The 16631-nt window shown below is 44.1% G+C and overlaps 1 protein-coding gene across 1 annotated transcript; it reads right to left on the bottom strand.

The window, feature by feature from the left end:
- Positions 1-372: 372 nt before the first annotated feature.
- On the bottom strand, positions 373-14176 carry SOSTDC1 (sclerostin domain containing 1). Its single transcript, XM_066584621.1, has 2 exons — positions 13918-14176; positions 373-3091 (listed from the first exon to the last, which is right to left on the bottom strand). The coding sequence occupies exons 1-2, from the start codon at positions 14117-14119 to the stop codon at positions 2652-2654; spliced, it is 642 nt and encodes a 213-aa protein (XP_066440718.1). The 5' UTR covers positions 14120-14176; the 3' UTR covers positions 373-2651.
- Between the last annotated feature and the right edge of the window lie 2455 nt (positions 14177-16631).

The raw sequence follows: 16631 nt of genomic DNA, 5'->3' as shown, positions 1-16631 counted from the left end.
CCTCTGATTGGCTGAGCACTGTGACCAATCAGAGGCAGCTCTCAGCTCTCTTTGCAATATGAGGAAGATCGACTTTATGGGCCCTCTGGGGCTCCTGGGCCTGGTGCGACCGCACCCTCTGCACCCCCCCATAGTTACGCCCATGGTGCCAGAAGTAATTGGAGGCCACTGAGAATGGCATCAAAGTTTGATGGAGCATTTGTCCATTTTACCTTTCCTACAACCCGCGCCTGATCTTTACACATACTGAAAAGCATCTTTGTACAAGGCATGAGTAGCTAATGAGTCAGCTAGTTAGGACATTAAATGATGGGCAGGTGGTCCTAAGGATAGAAACCCAACTATAACAAGGAATAATCAGAAACACAGATATAAGATCTGGATTGCACATTATAGCTTTTTAATAAGCATTCAGACACATGTCCTGGACTAATAAAATACAACAATAAAAATATACCACAAATACTACAGAATTATTTTACAATATCTACACAACAGTGGAATGCACTCTACTTACAAGTTGTAAGAAAATACTTTGATACATAATAAAAAAATGCTGTATGACATATAATGTACTGTACAATTTAAAAAAATACACATTCAAAAGCTACATGAACCTTTCTGAGGCGAGGGCTACCAGCCACATTTACCTGTGACCAACCCAAGCCGGCGCGAAGCACGGTGTAAAACAGTGACAAATAAATATTTTTATTATATTTTAATTTATAATCACCAATATTTTAATGCTGGTAAAACACAACAGGGTGCTTAAGATGTCAAGACAATACTGTAAAGAAATATTTAACGTGTTTTAACCCTTTGCAATCCAATTTTGGATTCAGGGTTTCCTAGGGGGCTTTCTCTTTCTGCCATTATACAACTGCGCCGTCTGCTGGCTAGAGCCAGTACTGCGGTATGGGGCATGCTGGAGAGCCCCCGACAACAGAGCGGCCAGTAATTTACAGTAAAAATACCCTGCAGGACGTCTTCCGACATTGGAGCTGTGCAGCCTTCAATCAAAATGTCTTCAGATGTCAGACGGTGGAATGGAAAGGGTTAATAATTGAATTATTGTCGGCAACTGTTTTTTTTATTACATTTTTAGCAGTTCAAATGAGATGTTTAGTCAATTTTTTTTTTTTTAAAAAGAAGACGATTCAATTTAAATTTTAGTCAAAATATTTCTTTTGGCCTTAATTTCTGAAATATTTTAAACTAATTAATGACTTTAAATTAAAAATATAAGTTTTTTGTTCTCCAAAAGGTAGAAAGTGACATTGCCATTTCCAAAAAAAATATTTATCTGTTTTTTATTTTTAAAATGTAATTTTAATCATTTGATTATTTTTACTTAATTAAAAAATTGAAAAAGAAATACATTTTGAACATTTTTTTAAGACTATGTAGACCTTTGCACTCTTTTAAATCAATGTGTTTCTGGAAATTAAGACTTTGTAACTAGTTTTCGTTACAAATTTCTGATTGTTTGATTTCAATGCTTGTATTGAATTCTGTAGCAGTGCAGACTGGAGGACTGAAATCTTAGCAAATTCTGTTAGAGTGAACTGACAGCTCCTGCCCTAGCTGCTTCCCTGTTTTGAAAGTGCATTCATTGCCTCTCCAAATGGCTGCATGAAAATGCCTGGGGATGGTGGAGCGGAGCAGAGAAAGCTTCTATTACAAAAAATCTGTATGATAGTGTTGGAGGGTGGGGGGAGACAGGAGGAGGGCAGAGCAGAGAAAGCTACTATTACAGAGGACTGTAATTCACTTTGGGTGAATTTTCTGCTCTTATTAGCAGTGAGGAGGAACAGGTCTAGAACCTACTCAAAGAGGATGGAAAGATAGCTGTGTAGTACTAAGTGGGTGTGGTTATGCTACACAACCTTGGAAGAAAGGAGGAGAAGGGGGAGATGAGTTTTTGCATGTTCATGAGAGAGATTAGCTGATCATTGCTGGGAATGACTCCCCCAAGCCAGAATGTAAAAGTCTGCAAACCAAGTATGAGGCTTTCTAAATGAATGAGAAGGAAAACTCAAATGCTAAGGAGAAAAAAAACAGGTAAGTGCATCATTTTTTTCTGCAGGGACTTAGTAAAATGTGTGCATTGATTTTCTTACGCACAAAGGTTTCCATAGCCTTTAAATGGCTCAGATTCTTTAATTGTTAATTTTACTGGAGAAGAATAAATTTATAAGCGAGTAGTTGGATATGGCATGACACCTGTTAGGAGCAGAAAGTGTAAAATATTGGCAGATTTTTCCATTTTATTTTTTGATTTTTAGATAAGGCAATACTAATAAGAAAAACAGACTTTAGCTTGGCTATACCTCAAGCCACAAAGTAAGGGATTTATAAATTATTTCATCTTTCTTTTGTACATATGTTGTGTTTTAAATCTATTCAAAAGCACCTTGAACCCTGTCCACAATACCATTAAACATACAAATTCTTCCCAACTATTTGGAATTTCTCCTTAAAATGTTTTACTCCTTCAAAATGATTAGGATATTTTTAAAAATTCACGATACATTGAGGATTTCTGTAGCTTTTCGTCCAATGACCTCTGGAATCGGGGTTCCCAGAACTGTAATGTCTTTGTAAATCTTAAGGGGCAAAGTTATTGAGTCACAATTGCTGGGGTCCCGAGTCTAGCTAGATATGAATTTGCTGATCTTACTTATTCGTTTCTTATCTCTGTTGTTGTGGGACTGATGATATTGGTGAGTATGGGCAGGTTTTATAGGGGACACTCCTTCATAGTTGTGGCTCGATTCGTTGTGTTGCCTTGTGTATCGCTTGCACTTGCAAGAAGTAACCACAGTGACTTTGTAGGTTCTGGAGGTGCCATCTGCACATTGGAGCTGAATGCGTTGAGTACGCGTCTTGTCATTAACACATCTCCATTCCTGAGTGCTTCGACGACTCCAGTATTTCAGGCCATAACCTCCTCCAATCCAGTTTGGAAGAATGGGGAGAGGAAGACATTCTCCAGCACAGACTAGCTCCTTTAAGGGTCTTAGGCTGGTACACTGGCCATCAGAAATGTACTTGGTGGATCTCAGTTCTCGACACCCAACTTGGTGGTGGCCTGGAAGTAAAGCAATGACAGTAAAGGTTAATTAACTTATAAAGGATGGTCCATATATCAACCTAATTGAATATTCCACTCATGTCTTAGTAAAGACCCCATGTTGCCCACACATGGGCCCATGTTCCGGCCCAAACAACGATCATGAGTCAACAGAAGGGGTGATGAGTATGTCTCATTATCAGAAGTGATCCTTAGCGCACACAGACTCATTTTGCCACATGTTATGAATTGTTGTCAAAGAACTAATAAGGTATTGGACCCTCCTGGTCTATAGACAGGCTGATGTTTCATGTGCACTGATGTCAATGTGGTATCTACACATCTATCACCTGTTCTACTTCCATGGGAATTACCAAGGACATTCTGCTGAGCAGATGTCAAAAAGCAACAGGTTGATCGGGATTAAGAAAACATGGCTGCTTTCATACAGAAACAGCACCATACCGGTCTATGAGTTGTGTGTGGCATTGCAGGTCATTTCTATTGACGTAAATGGGATTGAACAGCAATACCACATACAACCATTGGATAGCTGTAGAACTATTTTTGGAAGACAAGATCATTTATGATCACAAGTTGTCCAGCTATACATATCATTCAGTAATATCTTACTCCATTTCTTGAACAGCTGAGTGGCTACCAATATGGCTGCCATTTAGACCCCCAATAAAACTCGCTGTCATGACATGTGCCTTACTTAGGGCTAGATCCAGAGGTTGCATCTTGGGTTCCCCAGTTTTCACACTTTAACCCCACCAATTAGGATCTGATCTTTCCCTTGGGAGACCCCAGAAATGGGCTAATTTAAGAAGTAGCTGGTGTGACTTGGTCATCTTTTCCATAACGCGGTATCGGAGGGAGTAGAGAGAGGGGTGGTCATGTAACAGAACCAAGATCAGGGCAGGTGGAATACTTTTGGAATGAAGGATGAGACTAAGAGTCAGGGCAGCCGGCAGCAGACAAAGTCATGGTCAACTAACTAACAAAGGTCAGGAGAGGAGAAGTCAGGAGAGCTGAGTGAAACAGGCATGGGTCAAAAACAGGAAAACAGAATACGCTCAAACGTTTTTTCACAGTAGTAGACTAATTGCTCAGGCATTTTCTAGTGGGGGAGGGTGCCTTAAATTGAGTGAAGTTTATCTAGACTGGCCGGAGATGGGAAAGCTGGGTGTGTGAGTTGGCCCTTTTAGAAGCAGACCGAGTGCGCGCATGCACCTTTTGGGTGACAAGATATGAAAACTAACAGCTGGAGCCCCCAAGAGGGAGAGGTGAGAAGAGTCAGCAGATGTGGCCTCGCAACATGACGCTTACCCAACTTTCTTAGAGTCCCAAACAGCCTGACTAAACAGCATATAAAGAATAGGAGAGGCATAGCTGCCATTCAGGAGTATAGAAAAGCTGGCTATAATGGCAGCCATATTGATTGTAAGAAATTGAGCAACTGATCATTTAGAGAGTCTGATAATGGGGCATCCATCAGCTCCCATTAATAATGAATTAAAGGAATTTTACTTTATAACTTGTGCCGACTCCTTAATTAAAGCAAAATAAACGCCTCAAGTCCATGCAGTTACGCTGTCATGCCCTAGACATGTATCCACAGGTCTTGCTGGAAGTGATGACCAATGACCTCTTGCTGAAAGACCTCTGAAATCCAACCTTAATTATGTTTGCATGGAACCTGAGACACAGCAGGTTCAAACACCCTGAGAACCGCGAAAATGGGACAAGATGGGAACTGACATGCTCCTTTAAGTGATGGAGAATCTCCACTGTGTAGGAAGCAATCAGCCAAGGCAATGGGTGATGCCGGAACCTCTCACCCACACGTCCGCGCTATTCCTCGCTGTCATACATGTTGTAACCCAGGTGAGGCGACGCCAAAAATCTTCGCATTTTTTCCGCAGTTGATGATTAATGCACGATGGAAAGAAGCCAAATGTAATTTCTGTTCATTGCGATCCAGGATCCCCCCTCCCCCGTCATCAGACAAGAGTCAGGTTGGTGGTGGGCCCCTGGAGGCGAGTGTTGGGTGCCAGAGAGCTCAGTAAAATGTCTATGTGTTTACTTTTGCCAAAAGCCCCGGGGCGCAGAAACACTCAGCCAGGAAGTGCAAACAAATGCTGGACGCAAATCAAAGCCTTTCATGTCTAGAATCATTCCTTACATTGCTGAAGTGTCACAGACAGGTGAGAGCGGAAGCAGCTATTACCTGGCCTCTTCACGTCTTATCTACAGCTACTGACATACCGATGTAGCAGAGCTGAAGGTGCGTTTAGATGGAACGATAATCGCAAAAAAAAAATTGCTGGATCATTCAAATTTGAACGATAATCGTTCAGTGTAAACACGGCCAACGATCGAACGATAGACGATAATGTGTGAAAACTATTGTTGGCTCGTTTGCTAATCGTTCAGTCGTTCTCATTCACTTATATAGTGAAAGTGAACGGCTGAACAACTTGGCGAGCGAGCAGTTTATCTGCCTGTATAAACGAGCTGCACTAGAAAACTCTGACATCGTTCATTTGGGCGAACGATAAATCGTTACGTGTAAAAGCACCCTTAGGCCTCATTCACACAAGTGTTTTTACATCCACCTGCATGCAAGGTAAATTTAATCATGAATAGGCGAGATCGAATCCCGAGCTTAATTAGTGCTTTCCCGTCCACTCACACGGGCGTATTGCAGGAAAAATACGATACAGCGCAGAATTGCATCGGTCGGCAAAAATCCTCGGAATGACTTCTAATAGCTTAAATAGCGACAGCTGTCTTCTTTTCCAAGCGCCGGACACAGGTAAACTCCTTTCTACTCCCTTTTTTTTGCAGCTCCCATAGGAGTCTATGGGAGCTTCCAGCTTTTTTTGGCAAAGGATAGGTCAAGACTTATTTTTTCACGCAGCGAGAAAAATCGGCGACTTTTCGCTCACAGATTTCCCATTTTGCCGGTGAGATTTTGTCTTGCACCAGAAAATTGCTCATGTGAATGATTGCATTGGAATCTAATGCTTCACATGGCAGCGATTTTCGGCCGACGTATGTAATAGCCAGGTAAAAATGAAGCCTTACTCAGTTCTGCTGCTCCATCAGACTTGGGGTGCTTTTACACTTAACGATTTATCGTTTGCAGAGTGCGCTCATTCAACCAGTATATGAAGGCAGAGAAATCGCTCAGTTGTTAAATCGTTCAGTTGTTCACATTCTCTGTACCAATGAAGGAGAACGACTGAACAACTGGTATTTAAACTGAAGAATTTGTAAAGGAGCCAACAATGACTCTTATGCTTGCATGAAATGAACTATAAGTGAACGAATCATCGTTTCTCGTTTGATCGTTGGCCATGTTTACTCCAAACGATTATTGTACAAATTTGAACGGTCTAGCGATTTCTTTTTAATGATGATCGTTCCATCTAATCGCACCTTTAGACAGAAGCAGCAGAGCCAAGAAAGATTTCAGGCCTGTTCATATTAGCAACATGAGTTCCATTCTCTTTTATGGGAGCAGGAAACCAGAATCCACTGAACTAACTGATCTGTGTCGTGATGCAACCAAATGGCGCAGAACGGACTCATTGACTATAATGGGGTCAGTTTGGTTTCCACCTGACTGTCCGGTATTTTACAGAATGAAGTAGCGCTGCATGTGGCGCTATTCCCTCCTGTATTTTATCAGAATTCAAAATGGCGGCTCTGAATGGAACCTTGGCCATATGTTTAAGATAAAGATGTACAAGTGTAGCAGAGCGAAGCCTGACGGATGAAGCAGTACTAAGTCTGACAGATGTACATGGAGAGACACGGAAAAGTATCCTGTCTTTTAGGGCTAATGCCCACGGACGGATTTCAGGCGGTTTTATTGAACCTAATAGCTGAATGTTCACGCTGCGGAATTCCACCGCTTCCGCGCCCACCGCTGGCTGCGTCATATGACACTGCCGGCGCATCATGCGCTGTACTGTGCATGCGGGACTCGCACAGAGGATCCGGAGGCGAGTATGGGGTCTTTGGGGGCGCCGTGACAGACTATGCTGCGGTATTCTGCTTGCGGAGCTCATCGCCGCCATGGGAATGAAACCTTAGGCTGGTTTCACACGGGCGACAAAATTGTGCAATTTTCTTGCGATGTCATAGCACTGCAAATCGCATGTATGTGAAGCCCATGGTTTCCAATGGGTTCCTTCACATTAGCGATATTTTGTAGGCCACTACATTGTGAGAAAAAAAAAAATCGGCCATTTGTGAGGTTTTGTAGCCCATGTTTCCCTATGGACCCTTCCTTTGTGTTGCACCGTGTTTTTGTGTGGTGCGATGTAACTTTTACAGAAGGAAATCCTAGTGTTTCCCCCAAAATAAGTCCTAGTTGCATTAAAAAAAGCAAAAAAAACAATACATCACCTAAGAGGCGCTGTCTGGCTCCGCCGCACGTCTCCTCTGTCTCTCCGACACTTGTTTGAAGTCCTCCGGCAGAGCTTCCCAAAGTCTGCGGTCAGCCATTGGGAACGCTCATATGTACTAACTTTTCAACAATGATCACACGAAATGGTAAAAATCAGAGCAGCTTTAGGCTGACACATAGAGTAGTGCAGAATCTTACTGATCTAGTTGTGTGCTGTGACAAATGTAGCAGAGCTGAATCAGATTTAAAGGGGTTCTAAAGTTATTCCCTACGCCCACCGATCACTGGCGGAACTATAGGGGATGCGGTTGCACCCATACCCAGTAGCCTAAGGGGGCCCATAGGGCCTCTCCTCTCCATATAGGAAGCCTAGTCCTATAAATAAAGCATTATAGTTGGGGGCCCTGTTACAGGTGTTGCATTGGGGCCCAGAAGCTTCAAGTTACACCTCTGCCACCGATCCAGAAAATGGGGTCTGGTCAATCTCCGAGTGAATGGAGTGAAGGTTGCATAAGAGATTATCGAGTTCACGTTCAGCATTCTCCAGTGCTACCATTGAAGTGAACGGAGCAGGAGCGTTCCCGCGTGCCCTCTGCTCTTGGGATTGGTCAGTGGTCAGACCGCCACCAATCAGAAGGCTATCCCCTATGCTGTGGATAGGAGAAAACTTTACAATTTGGCACAACTCCTTTGACAGAGCTTAGTTTGACAGATATAGTACAGCGGCGTCTGTCAGACTTAATAGAGTTTAGTCTGGCTGATATAGCAGTGCTCAGTTTGCCAGATGTTGCAAAGTCACATCTGCCAGATGTAGCAGAGCAACATTTGTCAGCTGTAGCAAAGTTGAGTATGTTACATGTAGCAGAGAAGAGTTAAATTGAAGCTAGCCCAGTTTGTGAGATGTAGCAGAGCCGAGTCAGATTAAGGGTATGTTCACACATAGCAGAAATGCCGCAAATTTTCGCAGGAGTAATTGGCTACGGAAAATCCTCACCCTGGCGATCGGTCCCTCAATGTGTTCAAGATCTGTTTGTTTTCAGTGAATGGAAACAGAAAGCCCATCCTGAGAATAGTGAGGAAGGGGGAATGGCTACTAAGCTATGTGCGGCAGAATTCTGGATTAATTTGCGCCAAACAAAACTGGTGTATGCACTGCGCTCTGGATGTACTGTGCGCTTAAGGGTGCGGTCACACTTTTTGGAATTGGTGCAGATTTTCCAAAGCAGAAAATCCACTCCAATATCTGCGTCAATTCCGCACCACTGGTTTGGATTCTGGCAGGGGCGTAGCTAAAGGCTCATTGGCCCGTGTGCAAAAGTTTATCTTGGGGCCCCCCAACTTCTCTTAACTGCTTAACGCAGAGGCGTAACTTGAAGCTCCTGGGACCGAATGCAAAACCTGTAAAAGGGCCTCCAATTATAATGCTTTAGTCATAGTACTAGGCTCCCTATATGGAAAGGAGAGACCGTAAGGGCCCCCTAAGGCTAAGGCTGGGTTCACACAGGGCGGTTTTGCCGCGGATTGCCGTTGCATATCCGCACTGCGGCAAAACCGCTGCGTTTGCAGTGCAATGCAGCACAAACGAGATTTGCCAAAAAGCTGTTCTCACAGGACGGATTTTTTCTGCACAGCCACAGTGCGGAAATGCAACTGCGGCGCGATTTTAAAAGATGCAGCATGTTCATTCTTAGGTCGTTTCCGCAGCGGTTTTTTGTCCATAGACCTCTATGGACGCAGCCAAAACCGCACCAAATACGCGACAAAAGTAAAAAACCGCACGAAAATCCGCAGCAAAATCCGCAAGCCAAAATTCACCTTTGAAGTGGTTTTGACGCAGAAGCAGTTCTGCTGCGTCAAAACCGCAACGGAAAAACCGCAGCAAAACCGCAACAAATCCGCCCTGTGTGACCCTAGCCTAATGGGCTCTGCATCCCTTAGCCTAGGGTCACACGGGGCGGATTGCCGTCGGAAATCTCGCGGTTTGGCCGCAGCAAAAACCGCGAGATCTCCGCCGGCAGAGCCGCCGCGGTTTAAGCCGCGGCGGCTTTGAAGCGGTCCGGCCGCTTGCTCTTCCGTTGCGGCCGGCGCTCCCATAGAGGAGAGCGCGGCCGCAGCGGAATGAAAAAAAGAATGAGCATGCTGCTTCTTTTGAAACCGCGGCTGCGGCCGCCGCAGCCGCGGTTTCAACCAGATTTACCGCAGCGGATTAGCCGTCCCGTGTGGACGAGATTTCTGAGAAACCTCGTCCACATGGCTGGCTAATCCCGGGCTTAGCGGCCGCGGGCGGTTTTGCCGCGGGCGGATCTGCTGCGGCAAAACCGCGGCAAATCCGCCCTGTGTGACCCCAGCCCTATAGTTACGCCAGTGGATTCTGACGCATCAAGGGCGCAATGCACATAGTCAACCGGCAACTGCTACTGAGTGACACCATCTTATCCCCGGTGACAGGCAGCCCACTTCCGCATCGGCAGCGGCGCTCAGGAGCGGTTTTGTAGATGAGAGGACCGCCTGTATGTGTAGGCTGAAATGAGCTGAAAATCCTCATCAATGGTTTGTTTTTTGGCGCCGTTTTTGATGCAGAATCGACGCTGATTTTAGCATGGATTTTCCGCTTGAGAATCCACAGCAGTTCCGCTAGGTGTGAACGCACCCTTAGACACTTGTTGAACCTCACTGGACAGTTTTGAAAGTTTTCCAGTAAAAGGAACGTGGTTAAGTGAAATCCTAAAATACGCCAATTTTTTTTATAGTAGGCCAACCAAGAAGTGGCATAAGAAAGAGAAAAGTGCCCATCAAGTTGTGCCAAAGCAGCATGTGCCACTGTGACCAATTTGTCGCAGTTTCTGCCTGTGTGGTCTATTTCCCAGTAAGACAGTATAGATAATTCTCCAATACTGTTGTCATACAGGTGCTGGACTTGTTACAGTGTGTCAGCGCTCTCTCCTTCCACAAGCCCTACTAATGCGCCAGCAGGATTAAATCTTCAGGATGGAAAATGTAATGTTTTCAATTACTGACAGCAAATCGAAATCTTGAGAACTTTGAGGAATGGAAACAAATGTATTCAGAAGTTCTCATTCTACAGCGATTAAAATGGAAAACTGAACTCTAATGACAAAGTCAGCTCTGCTGCATCTGTAGAGATAAGTTAATGCAGGATGACAATTGAGGAGGGCGTCTGTCTATGAGACCTATTCATAAATGGAGACAGCATGAAGTCCAGTCTGGGAGCACCTGTAACAGGAGATACATAGACCTTTTCTGTACCATCTGCTACATTGTAACTTTCCTTGGTAACTTTCTATTCACTGCATGACTTGTTCATGTAACAAAGATTTATTTTACACAGGACTGCAGTTAAAGCAAACAATGGGTTTTCGGGTTATCTGTAACTTAATCACTGTATAGCGAAAATGTAATAACTTTTTAATATACTTTTGTGTTTACTAATGACTGATTTATTTCACTAATTTCAAGATCTATGCTTGCTGTCAGTGATTGGAACAAGTCTTGCCTAAGGCTGAAAACCTGTTACAACTGAGGCAAGTCTAGACAATTTCACAGGCTCCACTTCCATTCAGTGTAGATGATGGACCAGATATGATTTAACACTGAATATGTCAATTTAAGTGACATCACTGCATCAGGCGGTGACATCACTAGTCCAAGTTCAGGTTGCTCCTCTACTTTTGAGTTGTGTTAAAGTTTCTGAGGTTACAAAAGTTGAAGATCCAGACATAAAGGAGATGTATCGTATATTAGGGAAGACGTCTGTGATTATAGAGGTGCCCCACACACGTCACAGTAAATGGCTGATACCATAGAACAACAGCATAATCTTCTTTGCATAACCAATTGAAATATCTTGTCAGACAGCCATCATTCTGCCCTTCAGTAACATCATATAAGGTTGAAGTCTTTGCACAGATGAAGCCTTTCCTCGCCTGCCCTCTTCTATATAGTGAATATGGCAGCACTTTGTCATGTATTGCTCATGCATTGTGCGGTCTCTCAGATGGAAATACGTAAAGTCACCTGCAGTTCTATCTATCAGCATTGAGAGATATGCCAATGACAAAATCAGCGCAGCTGCACCTGGGGACTTTAATTTCGATGTGCATTTGTATGTGACAAACTCAACTCTGCTACATCAGAACATTCCATGCGAAGTACTGACATGTCACTTTTTCACATTGATCCGCACGTTAACACGGTGGAAATTTCACACAATTTTGCAAACTGACAAGGTTAAATCCACATGCAGATCCGCAGCAAAATACAAGGTAGAACAAGTTTTGCCGTTGTTTTACAGGCGGAATCCACATGGAAAATTCTGCATCAGATTCTGCCGTGTGAACATACCCCATCATCTACTTTACTAGACTGGACTGGACAGTTCAGCTACACTGCATGTGGCAAACTCAGCTCTGCTGCACCTGAAAAGTTTGGCATTTGCTGCATCTGGAAAGCTCAAGCCTACTGTATATAGCAAACTCACTCTGATGCATTTGACAAACTCTACTCTACTGCGCCTGGATAGTTAGACTCCTCTGCATGTGATAGTCATCTTCTGAAAAACTCAACTCTAACATATGGGAAGGGCTGTCGGCTGCATCTGTCGAACCCAGCTCTAGTGTTACTGGCCATTTCAGCTCTGCTGTATCTGGCAAACTTAACTCTGTTCCATCTGACACACTCGGCTCTGCTACATTCATACATGTATCTGCACAGGTTTTACAGCACATAGGACTGTATGATCCACATGAGCAGCTTTCTCATATCCTCGGTGTCACGGTAATGATCCTAATATCTAGAGACGTTAGTGGGAATTCTCCGCTAATTGTCATCACTTATATTACGTTAAATGTAGGCGGTCGCTAGCGGGGGTAATATTATATAGTAAGCGTATAGGGGAGGGGATATACATTGTGCAGAGTCATATGGAAAGTATATGAGTGACTGTATAAAGACAATGGATTCCCATAACAGCCCAACAATAAGATCAACCCTTCTGAAATCACTACATCTCCCTATATGCACTGCAGCATAATGACCTCCTTCATACAGTATATTGGATATGGTGCAAACATCCCCCTTAACAGTCATAAAATGCAGCTTACGATAAAAATAATAGTAACAGCAAACAGATGTAGCAGAGCTGAATTTGTCATTGGACGTTTTGGGAGTTTACGTTGTCTGTAGGAATTAATATAATATAGTAGGTTTTTCGGCAACATTATGTAAAATCCTAAGTAGAACATTATTGCCATGCTTGTACAAAATGACCAACTCAGCTCCACTACACCTAAAAGTTAGCCCTGGGAAGTGTAAGTTACATCTAGAATTATAGTAAGGAGTTTGCCATTGGACCTTTGGGAGTATCTGCACTGTAAAGGTATGTTTAGACAGCGGAGCCCAACACGGATTTTTCCACGTGGATTCAGCCTCTATAAACAAATGTGCACTGATTTCTTCCGCAATAAGTAGATGTAGGGTCGCGGATCCGCACGTGGATGTAGCCCTTTTCAATGAGCAAATCCATGTGCGAAATTCCCAGCACTGAAACAGCCTAAAAAACTCAGAGTGGTATAGACTACAGCGTGGATTTCCATTAAAATGAACGCGATACGATTTTGCTGTGGAATCGGCGTCAAATCGCAAAAATACACAGTTTTAACAATGCACATAATTTAGTAGGTTTTTCCTACAGTCCTTGGCAAAATCATTATTGAACGTCCAATGAGAAATTCAGCTCTGCCGCATCTGTAGGTTTGACCTAGGAAGGTCGGTCTTACACCTTGAATATCACTCAGATGTAGCAGAGCTGAATTTGCTGCTGCTCACAACTGCCAGTGATGTGGCTTTACACAAGACTGTTTTCACAAAGTTAGCTCAATTCAGTTGAATGACAAACTCAGCTCTGCTACATATGAAGGTGATCACTAGGAGTTTCCAACCACCTATGTCCGTTAAACAGAAAAGTTCAGATTAGTGTAGCTGCTAAAGCGATGAATTCTACAATAAGCCGGGGAGTTGCCCTTTCAGCAATTTCCTGATGTAGTCTGAAAATATAGACATTGGAATTGCTCCTTAGAGTTTTCCTATGCTAGAAGTGATACATATCTATCCCATGGCTTCTCTATTGCCGGTTTTTAGATATTAAGCCCCTTCCTCTATATTAATTGGGACAAACCAATGCGATTCGGATTCCGAATATATATTAGGGAACTGCTATTTATGCAGTTTCCTGTAGGACCCCCCCCCAGAATTAACTTGCACTTGTATATAATAAAGCAGCGGTTTGCCATACTTGGCTCTACAAGATTAAAACTTGATAGCCAGCATGCTGGGAGTTGTAGTGTGACAACAGCCAAAGAGCTGCAGGTGATAGAAGAGAATATTACAGTCAGCAGGGACTTACTTGTCCTGTCCAGAGCAGAGTTTTGGGGGTGTCTGCCCCCATTCCTGGCTTGGTTGATGGCGCTGCTGTTGGTGCTGTCCGCTATATGTTTATCCACATGGGAGTATAGGATCTCAGTGGCATCGTTCTTAAAGGACTGGCAACTCTTAAAGAGAACACACAAGAAGTACAAGAGGCAGCACTGGAGCCTAGAGATGATCATGGTGATGACTGGGGAGGCAGCAGCCAGATTCCTTGCCTTGCTTGTGTGAACCTCTCTACTGTGGCCGAGCCTTTATATACCTTCTGTAGGGCTGGAGAATGGAAGGGGAGGATCCTGGAGAGATTTCCTCATACAATACCAGGGTGGAAGTTACAGGCTGCACAGGAATCATTGCAAAGCTGCAGCCACAGCATAAAGTACAGATGTAGCAGAGCTGAGTGTGTCATTTATTATTTATTTGCTTTAAGTTAGTATATTGGTTCATTTGCAGTCCCATGTAACACCTTAGTCATAAAGGGTCATGTTACGATGAGTTGTGCCAAATGACAAACTCAGCTCCACTTCTTGCTAGGGTTTGGTGGTCTTATGGTCCAGATGGATAATCTGCCCATGCTAATGACCACTGACCGACAATCAGCAGGGCTTGTTACCACTGTGTAGTTGGGTTGTTTATATGCTCTCTAGGGATGACAAACCGTTACACAATCGTTCGTCCCCATAGAGCTGTCATTGATCAGATGTCTCCCGTTTACACGGAAAGATGTGCGGCCAATCAGTGAGCATTTTTATGCTTGTATAAGCCAGCCGTTGGCTGATCATTGGTCCCTTTACATGATTATTGCCAATTATAGGGCGAATAAGCCTTCGAAGAAACGCTCGGACCCGATAACTGTCCCGTGTAAAAGGGCCATTACAAATAAGGTATCTGAAATCAGTGCATGTACGAGATATCACTTTAAGGCCGGGCGCACACGTATGTGAGTTGTAGCAAGAGGTTCAGGTACAACTCACACTGGACACGGCATGGATACCCGTCTGATACGTGGACAGCCGTACATTGACGTGTATTCGCATGTCCTAATTCTTGCCTGTGATATGAAGAAGAATAGGAGACGCAATGGTTTTTATTAGAAAAATGGCAGTTTGCGTCGCCCCATAGGTTATAATGGGTCCATGTGCTGCCGGTGTATGAACATGGACAGGTATGCCAGTGTGCGGGGATCTTAGGGTGCATTCACACAGCAAGATTGGAAATGCAGACGATATTTCAAAATTGGATATGCAGCGGAGTTCACCACTTCAATGGAAAGAGTTAAATCTGCTGGGGATCTGCGTTAAACTCAGCATCACATGGTGTAAATTGTGATGCAGTTTTTGGTGCGCCTCCGCACCTATATGTGAATGTTCCCCAAGAGGTCAAAGGCTGCTTTCACATCTGCGTCGGGATCTTGCTCCATTTGGGGAGCAGGAAAGGGGAATCCCCTGGCCGAATGGGTCCATCTTATGACGGATCAGAATAGCGCAGAACGGACCCCATTTACTGTAATGGGGTCCATCCGGTTTTCACTCAGCTGTCCAGAATTTTGCCGGATGTAAAAAGCACTGCACGCAGCGCGATTTCTTCCAGTATTTTGTAACGGATCTACGATGTAACCTCCGAACAGAAGTGCAGATATGAACCCGGCCGAAGCGGTGCGATGCTGAACATTGTCCTATAGCTATAAGAAAAGTTAAAGTTTATAGCTCTCTGTTATCATCCACTTCCCACATAATAATTGTTCTACAACTTCATTTGGAAATTTATCTAAGACATCAGGAGGCGGCATGTAGGTGGAGCCATAGAGAAGGAGGAGGGAGCAGGGTCTGTGCATTTCTATGAAGAGTCGGCGACTTTGTGACTTAGGGTGCATTTACATGGGTGTATGCGTATTTCGGACTGTGAATACATAACGTATTCATGGGCCGAAACGCGCTGTTTTCTTGCGGTCTTCTGCCCATGGCAGTCTTTTTACGCTTAAATAAACCTCATTAAATTAATTGCATAAGTGGGTAAATATGTAGTGAATATGCGAGTTCCCTGCCTATTTCCTGAGTATGGCCGTATGCCCACTGATTGTAACAGGCTATTGCAGTGCATAATACACAAGATAGGTTTCTTCGTCCGTGCTCTGCCAGGTATGGTATGTCTACATGCGTGCCGTCTGTCTCTACTGGCTCGTAGTGTCTCTATAGGGCAGAGTCTTACTGGACGAGCTCAGACTATCTGGCACACAGGTCATCTATGGGCACACTTCGTCTGTATGGATGCAGTGGGGAAACAATACAGCAGAGTTTACACTTGTAACCAGGCTCCGTGCCCACTGGCAGAGCTGCAGCGCCAAAAACGGCAGTGCAGCAGTACAATATTATCAGATGGCAACAGTAAAGGGGTTCTCCAGGACTTTTACTATTGCTGAGCTATCCTCAGGAGACGTCATCAGTAGTTGATCAGAAGGGCATTGCTTCTCGGGATTGCTGCCAATCAGCTGATTTCTGGCACTGCTGTCAATGCAGACAGCGCAGGAAGCAGATAACGCTGTCCGTATTGCAGCGGCCTTGTTAGTACTGCAGGCACAACTCCCATTGAATCCAATGCAGGACCAAAACAGGCGGCTGCAATGTGGACAGAGCTACCTGCTTCCAGAGCTGTCCATACAAACAGCGGACCTGGGGATCAGCTGATCCAAGGGGG

This window comes from Eleutherodactylus coqui, chromosome 12, assembly GCF_035609145.1.
Source record: "Eleutherodactylus coqui strain aEleCoq1 chromosome 12, aEleCoq1.hap1, whole genome shotgun sequence".
NCBI classification, from domain to species: domain Eukaryota; kingdom Metazoa; phylum Chordata; class Amphibia; order Anura; family Eleutherodactylidae; genus Eleutherodactylus; species Eleutherodactylus coqui.
Note: the sequence above shows the minus strand (reverse complement) of the source record. Positions and strands in the feature narration are given on the sequence as shown.

What these genes read in the sequence shown, in the direction of transcription:
- SOSTDC1 (XM_066584621.1), bottom strand. Translation starts at nt 14,119, where the DNA reads ATGATCATCTCTAGGCTCCAGTGCTGCCTCTTGTACTTCTTGTGTGTT. An exon ending in CTCTGCTCTGGACAGGACAA is followed by an intron (nt 3,092 to 13,917) that starts GTAAGTCCCTGC and finishes CTTTACTTCCAG; the next exon opens with GCCACCACCAAGTTGGGTGT.